Source organism: Cynocephalus volans, chromosome 9 (genome assembly GCF_027409185.1).
Source record: "Cynocephalus volans isolate mCynVol1 chromosome 9, mCynVol1.pri, whole genome shotgun sequence".
NCBI classification, from domain to species: Eukaryota; Metazoa; Chordata; class Mammalia; order Dermoptera; family Cynocephalidae; genus Cynocephalus; species Cynocephalus volans.
This window is the reverse complement of record NC_084468.1, coordinates 126820530-126840433: the sequence shown is the minus strand read 5'-3', so window position 1 is coordinate 126840433 and position 19904 is coordinate 126820530. Positions and strand designations below refer to the sequence as shown.

Here is a 19904-nt window from a genome sequence, read left to right as displayed (position 1 = left end):
CCAATTTGTATTCCATAGAATTTGCTGAATTGGGATTTTACCTGTAAGATTAATTTCTCACACAGATCCAAAACAACCACAACACACTCACTGCAATGGAATCGTTTTGCTTTCAAAATCTTCTAGTAGTAGGTATTCCTCTCCTTCTTCAGAAACAAAAGATGACCCTTGGCTGGTTTACAATCACATAAGAAATGGAGCAAGATCACCATTTATAAATCAGAGAAATCTGTTAAGCAAGTAATACTGTGAGTCTGTAACAAAGACTATAAAACAGTAGCCAGACTTCCAAAAAAGCCTGGTAGGTGTAACTGTTCTTTGCCAAAGATGGTAGACACTGTGTTTCTTCAATAAAATCTCCTGAATATCAGAAATCATTAATAGAGGAATATAAACCTGAAGTACAAGCCTGAAACATAAGCCTATACAGATGGTTTCTTTTAAGTCTGCAAGTCATGGTTAAAAAAGTTTAAAGGTAAGATTCTTAAATGTACACACACACACATACATGCAAATACAATTTACCTGGTGGGTTCAGGCTTCTTGCTTTGACAGTTGATTAGCAAGAGGTAGTCTTGAGGATCCTCTTGGATACCAAGAGTTTCCAGGTGTGGTGGAGGGTTGAGTAGCTGATAGGGAGGAGGTAGAGCAGCAGAGGATAAATCCACCTGGGTGGATGGTGGGGCTGCATTTATAGCTAAAGGTAAATCAGCTGGGGCTTGTAAGGAGCTGCCAGGTGGCTTCACAGGATCTGCAACACCAAAGTTTAACTATCACTATCACATTGCATGTATCTTTTTTTGAAGTTTAGAGATAAATTGTTTCAACACACAAAAACAGAATAAACCATGACAATATCAGTTAAAACAAATACTAACTAAATGACAACATTTATACAGGAAGTAAGTGGTTCTTGTCCAAGAGATCTAAAAAGTAGGGCTCTTTCTCTATTCCAGAGGCTCTAAAAAAGCCACGTTAACCTTGCCTTGAACAGTTTTTGATTCGAGGTTACTGGGAATGAAGGTATTCTACAATCTTAGCAGAAGTGACAGATTTTTTTTTTCCATGATGATAAACAACGTGCTTTCTAAGCCAAGCCAAACTTCCAAGAAGACACATTTATTACGTGGCATTTACAGGCCCATGGTGCTGCAAGTACCAAGGGCAGCTCTCCACCCTGGTCTTATTTCGCTGTCCCTTCTTTTCTTTCTACTTCTCATCAGATGAGGGAGAAATATTTCTAATTGTAGGACTGGTGAAAATAAGTTCTATTCGTGTTCAGGAAAGAACATCTTTAAGGTATTGCCTGTTCCCTTAGCTCACAGCCTATTTGCCTTTTAGTGAATTTCTGTAGTATTTTCATGAAAAGGGGGTTAAGCAAGTGATGAAGTAATATATTAAGCCCTTAACTATATTCTGAGAAGACATATGAAAATACCTAAATTGTGCAGAATGAAGTAATTTGAAAATAAGCTGAAAACCTAGAAATAAAACCCCACTGGAATCACTGACATAACCAAGTACAATTTTAAGGGCCCAGAAGAAAAATGCTCTCTGTTAGTCTGGTTAGGAATACAAGGGCACAAATAATACAGAAAAAGGCAAATGCTCAGACACGAATAAACAAATGTGTCAGCTTTCTGTTTATATTAAAGTAGAAAAAGCTGGGTTGAAATAGATTTTCACAACAAAACATTACATAAAAGATGCTAAAAAGTGGTAAGGAAATTAATATGTTCTACCAAATAGAGTTAAATGCAGGTCATTTCGCCTGTTTATTTACCAGAGAGGGGCTAAATGTCAGCTCTATCTTCTCTAGATACTTAGAATAAATCTACATGTCTTTGATAATGTCTTTATATATTTAACTGTAATATTCATATATGCACCACAACAAAGTTTACTTAGCTCATTTTACAATTCTTCCTCCTAGGCATAGAAGGTCATAATCTTAACTGTGAAGCCTGAATAACACACTAACATGGCTAAACATAACAGTATATCTCTAAGTATGGTTCTTAACAACAAACAAAAAAGGATCAGAACTCCTCTATGCTTCACTGTGCCTTTTACATGTAGTAGATGCCAAAAAGAAAAAAAAAAAAAGTTTCATTCATGGGATAGAAACTGACTGAGCACTCCCTCTACATCAAGTTGGAAGAGATTAAAACAAGCAAGATTCACCTCCAAATCTGTAAGAGCCATTTGCCTGCATGCACAGTTTGGGATTTGCTCAAGAACTCTGTGAGTCCTGCTAGATGCTAATTAAATTTGAAAACTTCTTTCAGTTAGAGAATTTGGCCTGAATAAACAGAAGTTGAGATAAATTTTAACTTTTTATCTTATGCTTCATGCAATGTCAAGTCTTCATACAGGCTCATCTTATAAAATCTAACACCTTATGCCAGGAGTTAATCAATCTTTCTTTCTTCTCCTCCCCTCCCCTGCTCTTTCTTTCTTTCCTATTTATGGAAGGTGAGAAAAGAAAATGGTGACAACAAAAAAATAAACTTCTGGATATTTACACAACAAAACACCCTAATTTCAGTGGGTGCTCATAAATACCTATTGTCATGTCTAATAGTTGTTGATTATAAAGTGGTATATATAACATACCCTATGAAATGTTTTACTACTTTGATTCAGTTGCAACTATACAGAGATTTATTTAAGGGGATTTAAAATGCCACAGATTAAACAGTGACTCAGAGTAAATCCTTGTGGATTTAAGAGAACTATGAAAAATATTTATCTTTTAAAGAAGAGCTTAAGAAAAATATATACAACATTAAGGAGGAAAAAAAGAGCAAAGGGATGAGAAACTGTTAATGTATCCTACAGGCTATATTCACAAGTACATTTTATATACTTCTTTCCTCTACAGGACAGGCATGGTAAAAGAGAATAATCCAGTTCAATTTTTAGTTCTGACCAAAACAAAACAAAACTAAACACTGGAGATACTTTGGTATATAAAGCAGTATGAATTCTAGCTTTTCCCTGTAACTCCTAAGAAGTTTTCCAGGTGGTTGTTCTTGTTAGACACACTCTCCTTTAATATTTTTTCTAAACTTGATGGCTATACACTAAACGACTTGAGTAATTCATGTTAAGTGGGAAAAGAAAATCACCCAGCCACGCAATCAGGTTTGTCTGGCCTTGTTTTAACACAAGGGGACCATCTCATTTTTACCCTTTCATTTCTTCTACCTGTGAATGACAAAAGTGTTCTATCCTCTTTACAGCTGCAAGATTCTCTGAACTTTATGAGGTCTGGGATTCAGCTTCCTTTTTTAAAAATATCTTGTTCACAATATGTGAAGACTTATATGTTCTTATGAGAGGCAAGAACTAGAGGAAAAACTATCATTATGTTCACTAGCAAGCACATGAAAGAAAAGAGACCATTAAACAGCCATGAAGAGCAACCAGAACCATTCTAAACAATACAGGCAAACTAATGACTTTAAAAAGGCAAGAAGGAACCACTCTACCACTTTGGTTCAGATAATGCACTATCTTCAAAGTTTTAGTGTTTGGGATCATTTTACTCACATTAATTTGACTATATACTCAGTTCTGCATATTTTAATACAAGCATTGCACTGTGTCTAAATATTCTCTAACATAAGATTTCTAGCCAAAGTTAAGCACCTGGTCTGAAAAAAAAATTCTGTTCCACCTTATAAAGACGTGTAGCCCCTATTCCATGCTACAAGTAATTTAAGAGACCATTCTGCTTTTGGACTGTGCTTAGGTTTCTGATATACTGCTCTAAGTAATGCTGGTATCAAGTTTCTAAGAAACAAACATTGGTTTAGGGTTTGCTTATATGCGTAAAATTATTTCCCATCTCTTAATTCAGAAGGCAAGAAGAGTATAATTAATATCCATTAAAGGCCTAATAAGCTGCTGGAGTATCCTAATTGAAATTTACTTAGAAAGCTAATAAGTACTGCTAAGGAAAGCCTTTCAGTGAACAAGCCTTCAATAAAGAGAAGTAGATTACCATGTGATGAAATCCACAAGTAATAAACTGGCCCACATGACCCCATCCGAACACATAGTTTTGTCATATTTAGAACCATAATGCCCTGGTGTTAGTGTCCCTCACAGAAACTGGGGTGCCTAGCTAATGCCTCTAAACATTCAAAATAATAATTTTTAAAAATAAATCAAATGGCACAAGATTTTATGCCCTAGGAAACAATTCTATTCTTATTAGTAAGGCAGAATATTTCAATGTTGATGTGATAGGTCCTCTTATTTTGTGACCACTAATTTACTGTATCTGAGCATGCAGTAAAAAAACTGGTATTGGATATTGGGGGGGCATGGCTGAGGCCCTCAGCTCCCCACCATCCCTGCTTGGGAGCCCAGGGCACTTCCTGAGGCAGCTCAGTGGTTGTTGCTGGGCTGGTTGCAGAAGTGTGTGGGGGGTGTGGCTGAGGCCCTCAGCCTCCCCCACCCCTGGCTTGGGAGCCCCAGGGGCTTCGGGTCCTTCTACATTTTATAGGTGTTCTTTGGTGGTGTTAGACCTTTACTAGTTAATATCAAACTCTGTCTCTAGTCTGTGGGTATTCTGTTTGAGGCTTGGAGCCACGGGAAGCCGAGCCCAGCTGCAACTAGGCAAGCTGCTGCCACCATTGCAGGGCCCCTTTGGGGGCCTGAGGCATGGAGCCAGGAGAAGCCAAACCCAGCTGCAACCAGGTAAGGAGCACACTAATAACACCGTTTTTACACGGGTAGCCCCCCATAGCCACTGCAATTGCCATGGCTGCTGCAAAAGTGGCTAGTCTCTATAGCAGCAGTCACAGCCACTGTGCAGATGGCACGCCAGACTCTCAACATAATTGACACAAGGAGGGGTACCAGCAGAGACCAATTAAAAAAAAGAAGAGGTCCTCTCTCTCCACAAAGCACACTCCACAGTAATAGAAGAAGCATTTGGTTTATGATAATAGGGGAGGAGTTGTTCACACCTGTCTCAGTACTGGACAGATCATCTAAGAAACAAACCAATTAATCTATCAGATGGAGAGAACAAATCTATGGTTATTAGAGGGGGGAGGGGAAATGGGAGAGATTAGATAAGGGGCATAAAGAGTAAGTATGATTTGTAACAATGAATATGCTAATAAAAAATAAAATAAAAATAAACAAATAGAATTGTGGTACTGCCCATGTTTTTAACAGGAGACCAGATGAGATTCTTTTCTCTGAAGATGGGCTATATCTGCTGATAGAATATTTTTTGGTCTCTATTGTAAAAGTTATAACTTTATGTTCACAATTAAAGGTAAAAAGGCCAAGATTACTCTATTTCTATTGATTACTGACTTTCCCAGTGTGTTGCAGAATTTTTATCTCTGTAAAGAGAAGCATTTCAAATAGATCTTTGTCTAATTAACTTAGCAAAAAGAGTCTATAAAGAGTATGCATTATCATTAATATTAACATAACAGTCTTCTCATTTCTGAATATACCACTGTTTATAGAAGAACATTTTATAGATAGATCTGACAAATGGATACAAACAAGAAATAGCAGTAGTTGCAACCTGTAGTTTCTTCAGTTTATTTAATCAACTATCGAAGACCCTTAATCACAGCACAATCTGTTTAATGTGTTTCAAATAGAAATATTATCTTCTTATTTTTCATGACTCTCTCCTTAATAGATTGTAAAAACATTCTTAGAAACTTTAAAATAAACCCTTAGGCAATGCTGACAAATGCCATAATTCTTATTCAGAGGTAGACGGCATCAGAACAACTTGTGGGGTATTTTAGAAATCTAGGTCCCTGGGCCTCACCAGGAGAGTCTATGAAACAAGATCTCAGAGGCAGGAGCTTGAAAATATGCAATAAAACAAAACAGAAAAAACAAAAAACCTCACTCTGGTTGAACTGGTCCTTAGGAAAATACCAATTAAAACGACAAAATACCACTACACACCCACTAGAATGGCTAAAATTAATGACAATACCAAATGGTGGTGAGAATGTATGGTAACTGTAATATCATCCACTGCTGGCAGGAAAGCAATTGGTACAATAACTTTAGAAAACTAAAGCTTCCAAATCTACTAAAACTAAATATGCATATATCCTATGACAGAGCCATTCCACTCATGGGTATATACCCAAAAGAACTAAGTGTTTATGTCCATCAAAAGACACATATAAGAATGTTTACCACAAGCATTATGTGTATTAACTAAAAACTGAAAACCACCCAAATGTCCATTGACATTCGAACAGATCCATACTTTGTGATATATTCACACAGTGGAATACTACCAAGGATGAAGAAAAACCCTTGTTACATGCTACAACCCGGATGAATCCCACAGACTTAATACTGGAAAAAAGAAGCCAGACTCAGTGGTTCCATTTATATGAAGTTTAAGAATAAGCAAAACTAATCTACAGTGATAGAAGCAAAAGACAACAACAACACAAGTTACATTTGGGTAGGGGCTTTACTGGGAAGAGGCATGAGAAAACCTAGGGGAGTAGAAATTTTCCATTTCTTACCCATAGGGGCAGTTACACTGATATAAATAGATATATAAAACTATATTGAACTACACATTTAAGATTTATGCCTTTCATAGTAGTAAGTTATACCACAATAAAAATAAATATAAGAAAGTTAAAAGTCCTTGATTGAGGAAGACTCCTTTACAGGAAAGGGAGTATGTCGGGCTAGGGCTCAGACCCTTCAAACCCATTGTACAGATTAGGTCACAGACCTCTCACATGCCAGGGTGGGTCACAGACCCCTCACATGCCAGGCTGCATTGCCATCCCTCTCACATGCCAGGCTGGGTAACCAGACCGCACACGTGCCAGGCTGGGTCACCAGACCGCACATGTGCCAGGCTGGGTCACCAGACCCCTCATGTGCCGTGCAGGCTGGGTCACAGACACCTCATATGCACGTCACAAGCTGGGTAATTGGAAAAAGATCCCGGCAGTCGTTGGCAGAGTTGACAGGTTCATTCCAACATTAGCTCAATCCTCAGCTTCCTTGGCAACAGCAGCAGCTTACCAGCAGCCTCTAGCAGCAGTGGCAGTGGCCTCCGGGGGACACCGAAGGGGCCCTGGCAGCAACAGCCTCCAGCAGTAGTAGTGGCCACCCCTTGTCCCACACCCCCACCCGGGGGCATCCCAGGGGCAGAGGGACACTGTGGATCAGAGCCACTCACCCTTTATACTTAAGTACGATAACCCAGGAACACCTGGGTGCAAGTGAGACAACTCAGGAATACCTGGGTGCCCACGCACATCAACATCAGACAATAGCCAAGGAACATCTGGGTGCACGTGCGTAGTTATACTTACATCAAATGCTTGGCAAGATTCTGAACACCTCCTCCCCCAGCCTGACCATTGACTTTCACTTTCCCTACAGAAGTCTGTGTATATTCTCACATGTTAGTTTACCTACTTTATTAAAGGGAAGAATATCAAACAGAATTGCACTTGTTTTTATTAAGACACTCTGATCTGGGCATTTTGAGAAAAGCAACTCAGGGGCAATTTGCTAACCTTGCATCCTGTAATTAGACCAGGGGCCTTTATACAAAGTTGGTGAGCTTCACACAGCCCTTAGGCTATGCTTCCCAGCACTTGTTTAGCAGATTTAACTGCTTCCACCTTGGTGTTGTAGAAACAAAAATAAATCTGCACATTTCCAAGAAAAACAAAAGAAATTAGTTTCTACTCTACCAAAGAAAAGCATTCATAGGAACCACACACAGCTCAATGAGCTAGAATTTAAAAACAGATACAGCCTGCCAGCATTTTTAGTATTCAATAATAGCAGTGGTCACCTGGGGCAGCGGAAATAACATGGTAACGATATTTTGAGAGGTTCCTGGAATCAAAACACAGGTCATATTTTTCCCCTTTCCTTTTGTTTTCAGGGGAAAATTAGTTATTCTCTCAGGGACTGGGGATAGTTATTTTGTCAGACTATGATATCCAAGCATAGTCTGTTTCTTCCCACATTTAGCCTGAAAGTAGTATAGTGAAAAATCATCTCGTGATATTAGCCAATTTTCAAGCCAAGAGTCGTAGCACATTCAGCTCTCTGAAATGGGAAGTGCACAGGGCTCAGGGGACTGATCTAGGTAAAAACAAAAACACCTATTACTAAGTGGCTGGCAGTGAAATCTATTTAGAAACGAAAATATAAAGCAGGTAGTAAAATTAATGGAAGAACAAACAAATTTTGATATTTACCTTGTCATATTAAACTGTATGAATATGATTACAAAGGATAATAGCAATTCTCTGCTGTTTAAAATTTGATACAAACCTTTAAATGTGTGAATTTTTAAAAAATGCATTTAGCAAAGTCTGCCACTACAAATGCATAAGGAAATACAGTGGTTGACTTTAAAGTCTTTTTGCAGTTTTGCTACTATGTATCAAAAACCAAAATTATAGAGTACTATAAAATATTTTTTGGCTCCTTGACACTACATAATGAAGACTGTTCATCTTTTACTCATTTATTCCAAGAAAGTAAACATATATGTCAATTCAGTGTATTAACATATTTCTAACTGTGGCAATCTAGGGAGATGGCCAGGATAAAGTTGTGAAAAACTAAATCACAGAATTTTAAAAATAAGTGCAGTTGTATTTAGATACAGCTCATGAACTAAAGGTAGATAGTACTGGAAAATTAAAGTCCTTAGCAGCTTGTTCTAATGAACAGCTAAAAATGATTTGTGATTAGCATAGCCATTCTTGGTAACCAACTCACAGAACACATACTCGTATATTAAATTTGATTAATTATACTATGAATTCTCTTGCAACATGCCCTCCCCCCATGGATACTGTGAAGATATCAAGTTCACAAATTGAGGGTTTCACTCAACCCAAATGTACTTCTAATCTGTTTTATAAGGACTTGGGAGTTAGGCCACTGAAAAGATCACTGTAGCTTTTAAGTTCTGAAACTTCACCCTGGTAGAGGTTTTATAAAGTGAAAGCAGACATTGTGACTGACTGATTCAGATTTCAAAAATCAATGAAAATGTTCCACTAAGTACAAAAATTCTCAGTACATAATCACTTATAGTCACAGAGCCATTTAAAAATTACCTAGGCTTTTCCTGACCGCCTTAAGACTAAAATCAGGTGCTGCTGCTATCCATGCTTATCTATTTTTTTCTTTAGCAGAGCACTTATCAACTGCTATTATAATTCCTGGATTGTTTGTCTGTCTCTCCTGCTAGACTGATTGTAAGTTCTATGAGGACCAGAAGTGTATTTACACATTTCTACAGTATTGTACTTTAATATACTCATATATATAAACTTGCACTCATCAATAACTGTAATAAATTATTTTGGATATTTCTTTTAATGAACCCTCTTCCACTAGATGCTCAGATCCATGTCTGTGATGTTTACCATTTATCTCCCTAACTAGTCAACTAAATGGGTATATATTTGTTAAATGAATGTCCATTGCCTAGTAGAGTGTTAGCAAACAAATAATTTGGTGAACTAATGAATTAATTTTCTAAAGCAGAATAAGCATTTCTTCTTTCTGGAGCTGAGTAGGTGTTCAAACAAACCAGAATGCCTGCCTTAAAAGTTGCAAAGTTAATCTTGGACTCTTGAGCATTGGAAATTCTTATTTGGGGGTTCTCAACTCTATCCACCCCTGCATGTGCCTCCAAAAAAATAGACACTAGGGTTTGAATCCCCATACTGGCCAGACACCAAAAAAACACAAACAAAACAAAACAAAAAAACCCAAAACCAAAATTAGACACTCACATTCCTTGATTGAAGAATGTACATCCTCTAAGAGAACATCCCATTTCCTTTGTTAAATATATTAAGGAGGATTATGAAAAGAATAAAGAGAGACACAAGAACACCTACTACTTAGCCTTTCAGATCAGCTCAATCTATACAGGCAACCAGTGGTATTAGTCCATTTAGGTTGCTTATAACAAAATACCTGAACTGAGTGATTTATAAAGAAAAATGATATTTATTCTTACAGTTTCTGAGACCAGGAAGTCCAAAGTCCATCTGGTAGTAGCAACAGTGACTCAGGGGTCTCACATTGCAAGGTGGTAGAAGCAGAGAGAGCAGAGAGAGACAGAGAGACAGACTCTCCTCTTATTTTAAAGTCCTCAGAACCATGCCTTGACCACCATTTCTAATCCATTCACTACTACACTGTCCTACAAACCAATCACCTCTTCAAAGCTCCACCTTTCAATTACTATAATAGGATTTCCCACCCTCTTACCAGTCACAGTAGGGATTAAGCTCTAATACATGAAACTTGGGGACACAATTCAAGCTTCAGTGAGTTTTGGGGGGATATAATTCAATCCACTACATTGCTCTGATGTCCCCCAAAACAAATTCTAAATTTAAAAGCAGCAGGCAAAGGAACAACAATGGCAACAAAATGATTATAAGATGACAAATTATTTTAACAGAGAATCTATCATATGAGGAAAATAATGTGGTGTCTAAATCCAATAATTATCATCAGTGAGTAGTTATTAAATAACCATTAAAGAGAGAGCTATCTCATTTGTGACTTTAAAATCCATCACTGTACTAAAATCCGAACTATGCATGCAAACAAAAAGGGAAAGAGTTTAACTGGAGTTAGAAATAACACTCTCATGCCCACGTACACTGTAAACATATTTAGCAACTTCTCGAAAACAACTGACCAGCTGAAGCCTTAACACCCTCCCCCAACCCCCTGTGTAACAGTTTCTTGAAGCTTTTCATCAAGACAGCTCTGTTGAAGATCTCTAGTTCATTAACCACCCCCCGGGCTGAACTGGGTCCCTCCTTCCCTGTTTCAGTGATGCTCCTGCAGGCATTCTGGCTTCTGTCACCATGGGGATCCTCCCTGCCCTGTGGGGTCCTTCTCTAGGGCTGCTGACTGGCCAGAGAGGAAGCGCATGCCAACCTGCACTCATTAGAGATGATTACTTTCTCACTTCAAAGTTTTTGTTTTTTATTTTCTTTTCTTAAATAAGCACTCAATCAAGCAATTCAATCCAAATTGTGATGTTGATTATTAATTTTCCACCCCTCACAAATCTCCAGCCCTCCTAAATGCAGATATTCAGAAATGCACACATCTAAATGTGAGTATAACTGTGAAGACAATAAGGTCAAAGACCTCAGTTCGGCTTTATTTATGATTCTTGGCTCTACAAATCTAAATCTGTATTGGAGTCCCGTACACAGGTTCTTAGTGTTTGTTTCAAAAGGAAGTGAAATAGAGAAGTGGACGGGGAATAAATGGTCAGACAGCTAGAGAGAAGTATCTGAAGAGGAATTCCACTTCTAAAATTCTTCTTGAGACCTCTAGTCATTCAGCTCCTTCCCAGGATAGGTACCCCAAATCTCAGTTCCTCAGTCAAGATCTGTGAGCAACCCTCCCCTCTGCCTTTTTCAGTCATAACGCTTCTGCTCCAGACAAGTATAATTTTACTCCATCTCTGGATCCTTTCTGTCCCAAGTCCCTTCAGCTGTAGATTCTGCGTCCCTCCTTTCATTTATGTATAATATTACTTTCGTCAAAGGCTGACAATTTATAATTTGTCTTCTTCTAAGAAGCTTTTCCTCACTACTGCTTATTCAAACCTTGAGCTCCCTGTTCCTTCCCCCCATGCTCTTTTTAAGACCTGTATTAAGTAAACTCCTTTGGCACTTTTTCATTGTGTTTTGTGGCTGGCTGACATTTGCTTTTCATAGGTATTGGTAATCACTTTGGCTATTTCATAGCTTCATAATCTAATATCGTTTAAAAACAACTCCTAAAGAGTTGGGTTGAATCACATAGTGTTTTTAACAGGTCAAATATTGTCAAGTAGCTCAACTTAATACATCAGAACTCAACAAATGCTCTTAAATAAGTATGTCTTCTTGTCACCTTCTTCCTCAAGACAATTATTTAGACACTGCCCCACAATGGTTAAGTATCTCTCTCTAAAACTTATAAAAAGTTTCTCCCCAAACTGATAAGGGTTCAAAGCTTTTTCCAAATTTCAAGTTACTACTATAAAAAAAAATAAAACAACACATTGTATCTTGGTAACTGAAATAATGAAGAATTTCATGACATTTCTAAAAGTGTAACAAAAAAGGAAAACTCAGGTTGAACAATAAAATCTTGAGCTTACCTTCTTCTGTAGGATTAAACCCACAGATGTCACAAATACAGCGCACCCACTTATTCATCTCCTCTTCACTGTCTGCTACCAAGTAGAAAATCCGGTCAATAGTGTTGATATCAAAAATATAGCTGTTTTCAAACTCTTTTTTGTTAAATGTCAATCCAGCATCGACTTGCTGACATAGATTTAAATCAATGATTCGTATGGGCTTCTTGGCATGATCATTTTTGTAATATTCCAAGACATCTGGATCTCCAGTTAAACGGCCACTGCGTAACACAAACCATCTCCTCTTCCATGCCTAGGCACAAAACAAAAATATTTATTTAGTATTAATTGGAAAGAACTTTTCAAAAAGATGCACATTTATCAAACCAATTTTATAAATGTATTATTTTGAGAAAGTCAGTGTTTTCTTTTTTTTTGATTCCATAGGACAATCTGCCACTTTGAAAAGCAAAGTTTATTGATGCCTCAATTATTGTCACAATGTATATATATTTAGTATCTTCTATTAAATCTTCTACTATACAATGCCAAGCCAACAAACCATTGAAGGTTTGGTTTTTAGTACATATTAAAAAAGTAATGGTTTCAACAAATGGTGTTGGGAAAACTGTACAGCCACATGCAAAAGAATGAAGCTGGACATGCGGTCAAATTCCGAGACAGAAAGCAGAATGATGGTTGTCAGGGCTGGGGGGGGGGGGGGGGGGGATGGGGAATTAATGTTTAATGGGTAAAGGGTTTCTTTCAATTGGGGAAGATGAAAAAGTTCTGAGGATGGACGGTGATCATGCCTGCACAACAACGTGAGTGTACTTAATGCCATCGAACAGTACACTTAAAAAGAGTTTTAAAAAAGGTAAATTTTATGTTATATTTTAGCACAATTACTTAAAAAGCAATGTTTTTTCATGCCTTAATATCATGCCATAAAAAATATACATAAAGATGCTTCCTCATAAGACTCATAGGAGTGGGGATGGCAAAAATAGTTTAGAAGCTGCTATGGGTCAAATATGTCTCTCAGAAGTTCATATATTGGAAACTTGGTCTCCACTGAAACAGTGTTAAGAGGGTGGGAAATCCAATTATGGTATGTGAAAAGTGGGGCCTTTGAGAGGTGATTGGACCATGAGGGCTGTGCCCTTGTGAATGGATTATTGCATTCATGAAGTAGTGAGACATCATGGGTGTGGTTCTGATGGCTTTATAAGGAGAGATAGTGAAAGGTTAGTACTTTGGCTCGAGCCATTCTCCCCTTGTGATACCCTCGTCACCATGGGATTCTGTTACCACTAAGAAGACCCTTACCAGACGCACCTCCTGGACTATGGACTTCACAGTCTCCAAAATTGTAAGAAGTAAACCTCTTTTCTTATAATTATGCAGTTTCACGTATTCTGCTACAAGCAACGAAAACAGATACAGAAGATTTCCTGGCTTCTCATCCAGGAAGCACGCAATGGACTGTGTCTTTCTTTTGGCCAGACGACCTGTTGTTCTGAAGACTACACAGAAAAGGTCTGTTTTTTTGGGTGTGGGATACAACTTTTTTCTAGTCTTTCTGTCGCTCCTCTCAGAGACATTCTGTGCTCCAGACTGACTGGCCATTTGAGGTAAGATCGCCCACAGAGGTCACCTCAGGAAGTGGAAGGACTGAGAAACAACATTTTATGAACCCCAGTGGAAGCAAATAATCTTATTGGCCACTGCACATTTCTGTTTGCTTGGAGATCATGACTGAGCACGAGTTACATCTCAATCCTTTATTTTAGGAAAGGCATAACCTGAAATAGCATGTCTCTTTTCCAGTGATAACATGGGATAGTGACAACCTTATGCTTGTGGCTTTTTCAGAAATCATGTTAGAATATGAGTTTGGTGTTCTACGTAGTTTAATTAGACCAAGAATGCTCACAATATTAGTACTGTTAACATAGGCCAATTTCCCCAAAACACTATGTCTTCATTAACATATTTATCAGTGTATTTATAAGAAAATATCTACTAAATTTAAAATTACCAAAAGCAAGATAGTACAACATGATAGGGTCTCTATGTTTTTTATGTCTTAGAAAATTTGGCATATGCAACACAAAAGGCATTACAGTGCCAACTAAAAACAGTTTCATTTTATCCTGAAAAAGAGCCAAGAGAAAAAAGGACTAGTAACTCCTTTATGGAAAAACTTATGCAATTCTTTAACAAAAAGATTACTAGAAAAATTACAAAGGCCTAAAAATATTATGCAGTTCTTTTAATATCATCAGTATTTTAAGTTAATTTCTCAATCTGATTGCAGCCCAAGGAAAAAGAAAATAATTGGTGTCCAGAAGGAGAAGACCAGGTAGAGTTCTACAGATATTTTAGATAATATTGAAAAGTCATAAATTGTTAGATTTACATGAATTTAGCACTGGTTTCTGGGTTATAAAAATCCATTCATTTAATACATGTCTATGTACTTTAAAATAAACAAATTTCATCTCTTAGTAAAATTATGCATCTATGGATACTTCCCTATTATGCAGTAAGCTTGAAAAAATAATGGAGAGGTAAAAAGAAAACAAGAGTATCATGTCATTTATCCAGGGCCATCAAGGAATAATATCTTTTAGTAAGTGATTTCTCCAGATAGTGAAAGTTCCATCTTTAAACTCAGAAATGATTTTAAAACTTTAATGTTTCACATCGAAATCTTTCGAAAATGCCTTACTACATGATTCATTGAACAGAATTCATCCATTCCCCAATGATTCAGGCTAAGTTTTACAGACATCGATTTCTATACTGTAAGGCTCTCAGAGGCCGTAGGGTTGTATGGGGGGAGGTGTTTACCCCTATGCTAAATAGTGCCATACTGCTATGCTTGAACAGTTCATCTATAGTCTTTTTTTTTTTTTTTTTTTTTTTATTGACCGGTAAGGGGATCACGACCCTCGGCATGATGTTGTCTGCACCACGCTCAGCCAGTGAGCGCACCAGCCATCTCTATATAGGAGCCGAACCCGCAGCCTCGGCGCTACCAGCCGAGTGAGCCACTGGGCCAGCTCCATCTACAATCTTTTAAATACAGTTTTCTTTTCTCTTAAGTTTTATCAATTGTCACTCTCCTTTCTGATAACATGGTTTATAAGAGGTTAAACTCTTTCCCTTCTCAGGGACTTTTCACATGCTGTTTTGTAAGTCCATTATGTTCTTTCCCCAGTCTCTGCCTGGCATTTTAGGCCTTCCCTTTCCTGGCCAACCTGAACCCAACCATTCCCAATGTAAAGAAGGGCACAGTTTTACGGACCCTATTACTTACCTGTGTAGTGATTTGTATAATTTTGCAATTCAGTTTTTCTTTGTATTTATTTATTTGGCTTCTAACTCCCTAACCAGACTGAGAAGTCCCAGAAGACAGTAACCATGCCTGCTTTATTTGCATTATATACCCAATGCATAGCACAGTGTCTGGTACATAGAAATATTTGTACAGTAAATAAATAGAATTCCCCCAAGAGGATAAAGTTTCAAAATTTTTGAGACTATTAGATTCAACATATGGGCCATAGTGAAAAGAAAGAAGTGCATTCAAAACCTCTTCCACTTGAGAAAAGGAGCTCCAGTACTGAACACATATATGATAAAACAAACCTAACAAAGTTTACCAAAACACATGAACAAAACACCTTGGGACAATGATAAAACAGAAAAGAATGGAACATGTTCTTTAGCTACGGCTTATGTGTCATTCTTTGTCTTCTGGTTGGCTGACTGTGGCTCCCTGCATCCATTCCTTTCCTTTCCTGTTAAAATCACATTGTTAAATTAAAAAGGCCCTTCAAAACTAAAATAAATAGCCAAAAAGTGAATAGCAATGAATTGAGGTGCACTAGATACATTGGGCCCACAATTACAGAGGCTGAGTAGACATTATACAAAACATGAACCCTTACAGCAGGAAATTACAGCATTAAAACACAGAATTTAGCCAAGCAGCACCTGCCACTTATTTATTTATTTTTAACATGGTCCAAAGTGAATGTTTGTCTCACTCACAAAATGAGTCACTCTCACTGAATCTGGCACAGATTAAAATGGAAAACAAAAGCAATTACATAAACTACACACTTTAATAAGGCAGATACAAAGGTTCTCTGGATTATGGTACAAAGCACAATTTAGCCACAGAATAAAGCTTGATGCTCGACAAGAGAACTGACATCAGCACCCTTGCTAATCACAGCACAAAAGCTGCTCTATGTTTTGTCAGAGCACAAAACGGGCCCACATAAATCAGTCTTTGTTATCTGAAAATATCTGGGATTCTTAAAGTTTGTCCTATTTTTATCCTTGCTGCCTTGGTAGCCCCAGAGAAAGCTGTACACTGCCTCACCAATCCTGCAGAGCAGTAGCCAACAAAAAGGACAGGTTTTCTAGAAACCTCCAATACTCAAAGCAATTTTAAGCAAAATTCATGTGAAAAATGTTAACTATTAGACTTTCATTAAGAGCTAGTAATAAAGTTGAAATTTGCAAGAAGTTTGTGTAGTTGAGAACTATGTAAAAACTTATTTTGTCATCATTTCTTATATGCAATAATCACTCTGATTTAAGTTGAATAAATGATGTACTAACATGACTTCATAAGCAAGTCTACATTTTGAAGTAGCTTAAAAGTTCCATACTCTGATACCGATTCCATTTGCTCAGTGATTGCCTACTGCCTACAGGATAAACTATCCACAGGGCACATGGGGCCCTCCAACCAACTCCCTCTCCTCCCCCAATCTCTCCAGCTTCACTTCTTGCCTCTCTGCCCTCCAATCACATCAAAAACACTTGCAGTCTCCTAGCACTCTGCTGTCTATCCTGCCCCTCTGGCCCTGATGCATGCTGCCCCTAAATTAAAGATAGACCTGTCACACTGAAACCAGTTCTTAAGATAGGCTTATCACATACACTGTGGAGTATGGGTATGTACATTCTGGCAAGAAACTACAGATAGGGTCCAATTATTTAGTGGGAAGCAAAAAATTTTCAGTCTGGATTAGCACCAGTACCTGCTATATTATTAACAACTTCACAACATTTGCCTAATTAGCCTAAATTGCAAATAGGTTCAATTTTAAAGAAAAACATTGTAACTGCTGCAAACTTGTTTTCTGAGTTTTCTATGGTATATATGACAGATCACAAGCCTGATGTAATGCTTGCCAAGAGTCCCCAATCCCTTTCCTTTACCTTTACCGGGAGAGCTAATTATTGAGGAACTAGCCAATATATGGGCAGACAAAAGAGAACAGCAGAGAAAGAGGTCAGGGTAGTCCAGGGGTTCTCAACCCTGACTGAACATTAGAAATACCCAGAGAATATGGTCCAGTAGCTCTCCTTTCACAAACAAAAATGTTTCTCTGAACAGGAGGCTAGTGATATACCATACGTAATAACTAAGACAGTTGACCATCTTCATTGTCGACGAGTTGTTGTGATTGTGATCTTAAACCTAGTAATATTTTATACATGGATGAGTCTGACAATGCAGATTCAATTATAATCTCTGATTTTGGGTTTGCAAAAACAACTTTGAGAATGGACTTCTCTTAACTCCATGCTACACTGCAAATTTTGTAACACGTTCTTACGCAACAGGGATATATGATGCTGCTTGTGGCATTTGGAGTTGAGAAGTACTTTTTGCACAGTGCTGCCTGGCTACACTCCGCTTGCTAATGGTCCCAATGATAATCCTGAAGAGATACTGCTGCATACAGGCAATGGAAAATTCTCTTTGAGTGGTGGTAACCAGGACAGTATTTCAAATGGAGGAAAGGATTTGCTTTCCCATATCCTTCGTGTGGACCTGCATCAGTGGTACGCCACTGAATAAGTATTAAAGCACTCATGGCTAACCCACAGAGACCAGTTGCCGAATGATCAAAGAGAAAGGATGCATCACATGTTGTTCAGGGAGCGGTGGTTGCCACTTATTCTGCTCTGACTCACAAGACCTCTCAACCAGGCCTGGAGCCTGTTGTTGCTTCAAGCTTAGCTCAGAGACAGAGCATGAAAAAACAAACGTCAACTGGGCTTTAAGATTTGCAGCGTTCCTCAGTCAAACTGGATGAAGAGAAAATTAACTGTGTGGCTTTTTGCCTAATCTTATATCAAAGGCATTGTTTTCTGCTACATTACTTGAATATTCTGTTTAATTTACCCTTTTTAGGGGGAGTGAGATTAAAAAAAAAAAACAAACATACACAGGACCACAGTATTCATACTATGCTTTTTGGAGTAGTGTCCAAGTGTTTATTTAAGCATATAATTGCTGTCCACAAGGTCCTAACAACTTCTCTGCATACTAACTCCTAAAATTCCTTTCAAATAAAGTTACTTTAATAGTTAAAAAAACCCCAAAAAGAACAAAGGGAAAAAAGTAGGAAATACCCAGAGACTTTTGCTTAAAAAAAAAGAAGATGCCTGGGGCCTCATCTCAGACTGACTAAATCATAGTGGGAGTGTGAGGGGCAGGGAGGGTCAATCCTGGCACAGGTAGCTTTAAATGATCAGCAGGTGATTCTAATTTGACACCAAGATTCAGAACCACAGGACCAATCAAAAGACAGAATTATGTTGCTCTTAAAATAGAACTTCAAAAAACAAAGCAAAAACCAATCACAAGTCCTTTCAAGCTCATTTCTAATTATTTTCTCAAAACTTCTGCTCATGCCAATGTTGTCTATATCTTATTTTTGTTCACAATATTTATACCATTAGCAAATATCTTTGAACTGCTTTCAAACTCAATTCATTCTTCAAGATGCATTCCGAACCTTCCCTCCCCTCCCAACACCTTCCCTCTGTACCCCTGACAAATCAATTACTGACTTGTAATGTCTCTTGCATTGCTGTGGGACAGATTGGAATATTTGTTATTTTACATTTCTAAACTTTCAAAATGCTTATGAATTATTTTCCTAACTAGACATCAAGGTCTTTGAAAGCTGAGAGCATTCCTTAATTTTTTTAGTATCTCCAACAATGCTTCACACATCGTAAGTGCTCAAAGCTTTGATGAGATGGCGTTTAAAGTTTTCTGTTCATTATAATGATCACAGAGAGCCAGTGAATTTGTAAGAAAAGATCTCAGGGGAAGAAAAAGGATGTCTGAAGTTGTCATTAATGTCCAAACTCCTTTAACAGGATGGAACTGCATCTTCAAAACCATACATACCTGCCTCATCTCTCCAATCTGTCACTTACACAGATGACTGCAGCAAACATCTGCATGGCTCTTTCACTCTTCCATGGCTTTACATTTTGTTTGTTATTTCTTGGTTTGAAGCACCTTAACTCCCTTACCCATGTACCCTCATTCATTCTTCAAGACCTACATCAAGACCTATTCTTTAAAGCTTTCCTCAACTTCCCCTGAGTTAAGGCACCGGCTCCTGCTCCTTTGAGTTCTCAGCACACATCACCCAAGTAGACCAGTAACACGCCCAGTGATGTACAGCATTTAAGAACTCTATGACTGCATCTAGGCCTCTCTGTAGCTGCTGAGCCCTGACCAAGTTTACCTTGCCCAGATAAGCTGAAGAAAAATAGCACTTTTAAAAAAAAATTATTTTCTTAATTGACACGTAATAATTATACATATTTATGGGGTACACGGTTATAGAAGTATTCCAATACATGTATACAATGTGTAATGATCAAA

At 37.8% G+C, this 19904-nt stretch overlaps 1 protein-coding gene across 4 annotated transcripts in view; it reads right to left on the bottom strand.

Moving 5' to 3' along the window:
• GAB1 (GRB2 associated binding protein 1) overlaps positions 1-19904 on the bottom strand; it is a 117866-nt gene that overhangs the window by 30668 nt on the left and 67294 nt on the right. For 2 of the 4 annotated variants that reach the window (XM_063107998.1, XM_063108000.1), the window contains exons 2-4: positions 12200-12494; positions 526-751; positions 92-172 (exon numbers count right to left, since the gene is read on the bottom strand). In XM_063107998.1, coding sequence (XP_062964068.1) covers positions 92-172; positions 526-751; positions 12200-12494 — 602 coding nt within the window. The remainder of the gene's footprint in view (positions 1-91; positions 173-525; positions 752-12199; positions 12495-19904) is intronic. The other 2 variants (XM_063107999.1, XM_063108001.1) reach the window with 1 other exon arrangement.